Genomic DNA, 8,314 nt, shown 5'->3' with positions numbered 1-8,314 from the left:
CCACCAGCTAGATCAACAGTCTTGTACTATGTTCCTACAGAAAGATTCGACGGAAGATCAGCATGCATTACTAGAATAAAACCATTGTTATAAACACAGGCAGATGGCTTATACTGAGTAGCCCACAAAGCACATGTCATGCATATAAACACACCAGAGCCGAGGCCTCGGTCATCAAGCCTCCACAGTGGGATACCACCTCATGACTTGAGACTGAGCACTCGCCCACGCCCGGGAAATGCCGCCCGCCTGTGGCCCACAAGTATCGCCCTCCCTTCAAGACCTTGCCGCCGCCGTGGAAATTGTACATGGGGATGGGGGCACGAGCCGACCTTGGCAGCCGCGAAGGTATTCGAATACCCATACACAGAAAGACAGCAAGACAAGCACAGGCCACAGAGGTCCCCGACTCTCCCGCCGCCTAGCCCACTGGGTCCAGATGTCCCTAAATAATCCCATCCGTCGATCCTGACTAGTTACCGCGAGCCGGCGGCCGAGAAGGGTCGCGGGACAAGACATACCTACACGACTTGGCAAGAGACGCAAGCCCAATCTTGCGTTTGCTCCCGATGAGACACACAGGAACCAGGACAGAGAGAGGATCGCCACGCCACGCCACGCCCACGGCCATACTTTACGCACGTGTGTCTACGCGGCCGCGGAAATTGGGATGATAATCATTGGGATAAAATAGATACCAGACACAAAGTAGAAAAAAAAGGGGCGGGGGGGGGGGGAGACATACTATAAACACTGATATCGACACCAGGTACTGACTCGCAGCCGCACCACGCGTGACTAGGACCTAGCTCGCCCTGAGTGGCGTGGGCAAGAGTAAGTATCCATCCGTCCGTCCCCACGATGTCGTGCATCGCTGGGAGCGCGCGCGTGTCGGCAACATTGTGCTTCCCGCACGTGTCATTGGAGAAATGAGATCGTCACTGTCATCTTCTCTTCCCGTCCCTCGAGTATCCGTGCCTGCGGGGGGGAGGGGGCACAGGCGGAGGAAGAGGGACAAGACGCACAGCAGGAGTCCACCCCGCCCCCCCTCCAGCCCAGAAACAACAGCAGGACGTCATGTGCATTGATTACAAAGTAAACAAAATCCACTCACCAAGCCCAGCCCCCAAGAGACGATTCGCGTCCGGGGGTGGGTGCGAAGCTTCCCGGGGAGGTTAGAGGCCTGGGGAGAGGCGGTCCAGCTACTCGCTGGGGTTTCATCCGAGAAAACTCCAGGACCATGCCCAAGGTGGTCAGGGTGAGGGGGGGTATGTGGACAACAGAAACAGACAGAGATCGGGGGCTGGCTGCTGCTTGCCAGGCTCGCGTAGGCTATCAATAACCATGCAAAGCGGGCCTGGCCCAGGCTGTGGGCACCAAGGTTTTCCCAGGGTCATGGGCTAATTTGAAAAACAAAGAGAAAAAAAAAAAAAAAGACGCCGTCAATTCCCCAGAGTCCTGTTTCCATGTGTGAAGCATCTCCCGTGGTGGAACAAGCGCCAACATCCTGAGTCGCCAGGGCAGATGGGACCTGCGTGATTCCGGGGTGGCCATGGAGGGAACGGCAGTCGAAGCGGGCCATCGGGTACGGCCCTTGAGGCCAGGCGAGTGACAGCGGGGGCTGAACAAATGACAACACGATCGAGGCCACCATTCTGAACATGGGCCCACCATGAGCTTCGTTGAAGCCGGGGAAAGCTTGGTACGGAGGCGCAGCCCAGCAGCGACACTTGGTGTCTGGGAAGCTTGCCCTCGATTGATCGATCCCAAGCTGGCACGCCTGAAAGGCCTGGTCACCTCCTCCTCGCCACGCTGTTTCGACTGGTCTGCAGCTCTGACTAGGAAGCGTTGGTTCCTGGCATCAGGTTGGCTCGGACAATTCCCTGTTACAGTAGCAGACGACAGTAAATCGAGAACGTCTCGTGTCAGAAGCGCATTACTGCGGTCATGTTGGATTGTTGGTACAAATCGGCCGTCTCTTTGAGGCTGTCGCCCCCAAACATTCTCCCATCATCCCTCCAAGGTATATATACAGTACATAAATGTTGGAAAATTTTGGTGGTATCATAAATACTTAACCAAATGCATCTCATATCCGGTTGCACCCATGATCGCCTAAAATGCCCCAGAGAAAACGCCAGGAAATACAGGGACTTGCCAAGTTGGAAAATTGCTTAGTGATGAAGGACTCCATCAGACCTTGATGATGCCGCTTGATGGCCAAAAAACGGCGTGATTGGGTGAACCTGACATGACCCAAGCGCTTTGGTATGCATGCTTGTTGCTGTGTGAAAGTCGTCTATCTGCGTTTTGTCAAAGGAAGCCCGCTGGCATCGTAGTCCCATCCTCGCTTCAACCCGCCCTCGTAGACACTGGCCACAGAGTCCTGCCACATGGCAGGGGTAACGAATGTCTGCACAGGCGCAGACGAGTATTGCTGGCTGGGCGAGATCTGGGAAGCTGCAGCGGCGGCAGCAACCGAGGGCACGGTGGCGTGCACGTGTTGGATATCCTGAATCGAAGGAATCTCTGTGGCACCTGAATTTGGAATACTTAGAGAGCTATTGGGAGGTGGAGCACCAGTCACTACTGGTGCCGACTGGGCTGACGGCGTACCGAATGAGTTGTTCCATTGACTGTTTGAAATAAGGTCAGTTTTGTCCCTCTTGATACGCAACAAGTCTGTAGGCGATTTTATACTGACTCAAATATTCTCGAGGGATTCCACCCAGATCCCCCGTCTGTAGTCATTGGCATGGATGATTGCATCGAGGGTGCTTGCGATGAGCTGGCCTGGCTGCCAGAAATCATGGGCAACTGTAGACCCGCAGGAGAGTCACTCTTCATGTCCATAGGACCCGCCGAGATTGGAGGCGTGATTGGGTGCTGCCCGGGGTAACTGACTTGAGAATGCTGCACGGCGCCCTGGGTGTCAATCGTCTGGTGGTGGTCCATCGATCCGCGAGGGATAGACGGCCTGTAGTTATTGGGATTGAGACGTGGCGGGGTCTGGCGTGTGGTCGAGTGCGGGCTGCCGTACGGGAAACTAGGCTTCAACACGAAAGGCTTCCTCGTGTCGGCGGAGAAGGCCTCTCGGATGGAGTCTATCTGCTTCTGCACATCGGGCATTGGCCACGCGTGCATGACCTTCTCCAGCACCCTCATGTGCCTTGTGAAGTACTCACGCGCATCAGAGTTTAGGTCTGGGTCGGGGGAGGTGAGAGAAACCTAGAGCTTGTCAGGTGACTAGAGGCGCCGAGCGCAGGGAAGCGGGACTTACAAGATGCAGCACGATGCATGACATTATGCAGTAAAGAGTGAAGTTGACGCCTCTCTGCATGCACTGCAGCCCGTGAATGCCGAATGACTGCAGAGTGGCCTCCTGTAACCTGCAGATTGTTTTCGCAGAGTTGTAGCAGAGCAACATGTGGTGCTTCCATTGGCCATCCATGCTGGTCGGCTCCAGGTGCGTCAATTGCGGGCGGTGCAACAAAATGATGCTGAGGTGGTAGTAGGAGTGCAGGTTGCCTATGAACGCTGAAGACAGCCATGGCGCGGAGCCATCAGGAGGGTAGTTGACCGAAAGGTCCGCAGGGAGCTCTTCCAGCCAGGCGGTCGCGTTAGGGTTGAGCTGAACAAACTCGGGATCGCAGCCCCAGTCTTTGTGTTTGTGGATGCGTGAGTAGACTCTGTTCATCCTCGCCACGTTGCGCACAACACGAGCCATGTATGAGAAGTTTCGAGCGACCTGGTAGTCTTGATCGTCACCCCCTGCTAATGGGCGTGGGAGCCCAAAGTCGATTGAATCAAGGTCCACCGACAGATCCGTGCGGCCTGTTTTTGTATGTTAGCCGAACTGCCGTCAAGCATTCTGATCAGGCCAACACACCTTGAGCAGACCCTATCATGGTCTCGCACACGAAGACCGTCTGCCATATCCGGCTCTTCAGTGCACAGTCGGCCGCAGAGGAGTCGCAGGGACGTCCGGCTTTGTGGTCCTCGAAATGCTCATCGAGTCCGAGCTCTTTCCCCATCTGGACGCACTGGACCACACTCATCCATGAACGGTAGAAATAGCCGCGTCTCGGAGCCGCCTCTCTTGCTTTCAGAATCAACAACAGCGCCTGGATTGTGCTCAGCCTGGGCGTGTCCATGAAGGAATCGGCATGTCCTGATGGGTGTCAGTACTCGACGCGGAGACGGAAATCAGTGTCAGCACAATGCGTACTTGTTGCCAAAGCCAGCCATTGCTGTCCCTCGCCTGGCTCGTCCGCGATCCTTCCAGCCAGAGCAAAGACAGCCTCCAAGACCAATGGAGACATCGAATCCCTGTTCGTTTGCCACTGACGGTAGAAAGCCGACCTGTCAAGAACGGGCACATAAGGGTGGATGTTGCTGAAGAACAGATCGAAATAGTGCAGAGCAGTCTCTTCGTCCGGCATGAGCTCTGGCGGTATCCTGACTTTCAGCCCTGGCCCAGACACAAGTGGTGGCAGGGACGTCTTATAGTCCTCGTCTTCCGGGAGTAGAGGCTCCTCATCCGCCAGGCCCTTTAGTCTCAGTCTATGGCTCAAGTACGGCGCTTCGCCGGTGTTAGAAGCAAGCTCACAGATTCGAAATGGACCCTGGCATCCAGAGACTCACCTGTTCCTGCGTCATTCAGCTTCAAGGTGCCAAGAATTTCTGACAAGTCCTGCTGCCCGTACTGGTCCTGGTTGTAGACCTCTGGAGGAGATTCAGGACGCGTCGCTTGTTGCATGGGTGGCGTGGGGAAGATATTGGGCTGTTGCGACTGCGCCTGCGCGTAAGAGTGGTCAACCACGCCCACGGAAGCAGGCACGGTAGTATAATGGATACCGTGCTGCGGTGAGTGGTCCGGATACTGCATGGGCTGGTAGAGTCCTGACTGCTCGGAGTAGCTCCCTCTCTGCGGGGCGTAGATGGACGAGGACATGGAAGAGGACATGGGCGACGGATTGGGGGCGCCAGTCATGAGGTGAGGAGGATGCATTGGCATCTGCTGTCGAAAATCCTGGACCCCAAGAGTCTCGTAGTCGGGGCGAGTGGGCTCGAAGACCTGAGGTTCTGCTGCGCCATCGTAACCGTTGGGCCGGACACAGTGAAGCTTCAAACGGATGCAAGCAGAGCAGGGCCATGTGTTAGTGGTCGCGGCATCGCACTTTATCTTTCGTCTCCGACAGCCCTCACAGGCTCTCATAACTAGGACAGACAGTTAGCATCGGCGGTGGAGAGGGACGGGCGCGGTGTGTCCAATCAATTGGGCACCCTGGCCGGGTTCCATACCCTTGAGTCGCTTGTGACGATTATGCTCATCCACGAAGACATAATCTGGAAACAGACAACGTTAATAATCATGGCACACAAAGGCAGGCCCCGAGGATTCGAAGGCGATAGGAAGCGCACTCTTTTGGGTTTCCCTTGGCTGGTAGGACTGGGGCGCGAAGCTGAAGTTGGTCATCTGGGAGCTCTGCGGGAGCAGCCGCCGAGCTGATGGATCGCCGGACATGGTGGTGAGAGACTGGGGGCGGTTGGTCCTGAAAGAAAACCGACTGTGGCCAGGAGAGGGCCAATGGTCCCGAGACTTGCTGCTGGTATGGGTGCTGCGGTCTCTTGGGAGTTGCCAACGAGGTGACTGGTTAAGGTAGGAAAGGCGTGATGGTGTCGGAGGAGGCTCTCGTTCGTTGTCTTAAAAATGGGTGGTGGTGGTGGTGGTGTGCGGTGCGGGCGCGGTGCGGTGCGGTGCGGTGCGGTGCGGTTGCGGTGCGGTACGGGGTGTTGTAGTAACGGGTCGGCACACAGCGGCAGGTTGCTACGTCCTGCGCGACAAGACGGGTGACAGGTGACAGGTGCACACAGCTTGAGGTCGAAACCAGATCCGGATGGGTCGGTTCGGGCTGGATATGTTTCTGCTTTTGAAAGGGCACGGCTTCAGCTCCCTTGGAGATGTCGAGAGTGTGTGGTCGGGAGGGCCGTTTTGTCCAAGGACGCGGGTGAGGGCGATAGAGTTTGAAGACCAGGAGGGACATGGACATGTACGCATGGAGTAGCGACTGCTGTGTAGGACGGGCAGGGAGAAAGGGCCTGGTGAACCTCTTTTGGGACTTTGGGATGGCAGGGAACATGCAGGCAGGGCAAGGTCCCGGCACAGAGCTATGTAAGTACTGCTTGTCTGTTCTGCAGTACGGAGTACAGGTTGCATTACAATACTCGAGACATGGAGGGGAAGGCGAGGCGAGTCCAGGGGTAGGGGTATGGGTATGGGTATGGGCCAGGGGCCGGAGCCGGGACCACGACCAGGGACTGGGGACTGGGGTGGAGGGACTGGGACTTGGACTGGCAGACTGGGAGTGGGACTGGGACTTGGGACTGGGGACTGGGACTGGGCATGGAACTGGGGCATGGGAAGCAGGAAAAAGGTGGGCTGCTTGAGGTTGGGGGGGCAGGCGGTAGGTAGGGAGGGGGGTGTGAGAGAGAGAGAGGGGGTGTGGTTGTTGGTTGGTATTGGAAGATGCTGCGGGTGGAAGAAAGAATAAAAAAAAAAAAAGAGCAGAACAAGACAAGGGTTGGGCTAACGATAGAACAGCGTCTGAGCACTCTGGTTGCTAAGCCCGGCCACAATATGATGATGTGCAGACAGGCAGCCTGGTCTATTTGCGAGTGGAGGCTGCTGGAAGATGGGAGGGACAGCCGGGAGTCCCGCCGTGAGTGAGCAAGCGCCTGCGTGCGTGCGTGCGTTTGTGCGTTCGTGCAAGCGAGTTTGAGTGGGCGAATGCGTGCGAGAGAGCAAGCGTACAGCAGAGTACAGGTACAGGTACAATATGTGTGTGTGTATGTGTACGTGCTTGCGTGTGTGCGTTCTATGGTCTGGCTGGCTGACAGTCTGTCAAGTCTGTCAACCAGTCAATCAGTCGGTCAGCCAGTCGTTCAATTTGTCTGTCTGTCTGTCTGTCTGTCTGTCTGTCTGTCTGGCCGTCAGTCTGAGTCTATTATGCCTGGGCCCAGCAAGGGCTCCACGAGGCAAGACCAGTACTGTGCAGGGCAGGCGGGCAGGCGGGCAGGCAGGGCAGGGCAGGGCATGATCCATCATTAGGGCGCATTGATGGGTGTACCTGGTCTCCGCCTCTTGCTCAGATACTGTGTATTGTGGCTGACGGCGCCGACGAGCTCCATCCAGACAGAGACGGCAGCCCCCTGGAGGTGTGTGCGGGTGCCGTGGCTGCGTGGGTGCGCGTGATATACTGCTGCTGCTGTGAGGTACGACGTACGAGGGGGACCCTCTCGATCCAGCTCTGATGAAGGGGCCTCTTTGGAGAAGACAGGAAACACCTGAAAAATGGCGGCAGACCCTGGTCGCACAGACATGCGCGAGAGGAGCAGGCCAGGTGGAGATGGCCACAGCCCAGGCCTCCCCAAGGCACTGGCCCTGAGGTCTACCCACAGTCCTGTGCTAATAAAGGGGGGGGGTGTGTGAGGGAACAAGGCAGAGATGCACGCTAGCTTCGTGTGCTGCTAACCCGAAGAGGCTGCTGGCTGGCTGGCGTCTCCCGCCCGTTAGGCCCGTGTGCCCCAAGTCTTTGCTTGTGACAGGAGCCCGTCAGGCGTCAGCCCGTCAACTAGGGCAAGTGCTGACTGCCTGCCTGCATGCCTGCCTCTGGACCTGCACCATGCGTCGGTGCTACCCGGCCTGCCCAGCTCTTTCTCTTCTACTGTACCTAGGTCCTCAGATGTCTACTAGGTCGCACATGCAGCAGGCGGCGACAAAGAACGGCGACGCCTGCGCCGACGTCGATGCCTTGGTCGCCTGCGCCTGTCCCTGTTTTAGCACGACGACGATTTGCCATTCTCTAGTCAGTCGGTCATGGCAGCGTCCTGTGCTTACGACTCGCCGCCGCCCTCTTTTCTTCGAACCGAGAATGGACAATGCAACTGGGACTACGACTCGACCTCGACCGGCCAGTCTGGCGTGCGGTCAGGCTCCTCGTGCCCTACCCGACCCGCTCTGCCGTGGCTCGTCAAAAAACAAGACTGCCACTGTACCCATTTCCTGTGGGTATCTGGCCGGCCGGTGGGGGCCTTCTCCAGCTCTGCACCTAGCAAAAGGCACCTCAACACACCGTCACAGGCACAGGGCCGCTCCCGTTGTCGGCCCCGGCCAGAGACGCCCAGCCCTGGAACCACAGAAACTCTATCTGCACCTACGGTGGGCTGGGTAGCACGACAGACTCGTGCTACGTCCAGTAGGTGCATGTCTGCACCTCGTCCCGACTTACCAACGGTATCGTAAGCAGCCGAT

The 8,314-nt window shown here is 57.1% G+C and overlaps 1 protein-coding gene across 1 annotated transcript; it reads right to left on the bottom strand.

Annotated features, from left to right (window-relative positions):
* Positions 1–1,687: 1,687 nt before the first annotated feature.
* On the bottom strand, positions 1,688–7,390 carry KVR01_010531 (uncharacterized protein). Its single transcript, XM_044793945.1, has 9 exons — positions 7,131–7,390; positions 5,425–6,910; positions 5,305–5,349; positions 4,645–5,220; positions 4,229–4,582; positions 3,890–4,171; positions 3,281–3,834; positions 2,705–3,228; positions 1,688–2,636 (listed from the first exon to the last, which is right to left on the bottom strand). Exons 2-9 carry the CDS (start codon positions 5,525–5,527, stop codon positions 2,300–2,302), a joined length of 2,775 nt encoding a protein of 924 aa, XP_044640690.1. The 5' UTR covers positions 5,528–6,910; positions 7,131–7,390; the 3' UTR covers positions 1,688–2,299.
* Positions 7,391–8,314: the final 924 nt, after the last annotated feature.

This window comes from Diaporthe batatas (assembly GCF_019321695.1).
Source record: "Diaporthe batatas strain CRI 302-4 chromosome Unknown Contig00013, whole genome shotgun sequence".
Classification (NCBI taxonomy): Eukaryota; Fungi; Ascomycota; class Sordariomycetes; order Diaporthales; family Diaporthaceae; genus Diaporthe; species Diaporthe batatas.
The sequence above is the reverse complement of the archived record's forward strand: the minus strand, read 5'-3'. Positions and strand labels throughout refer to the sequence as shown.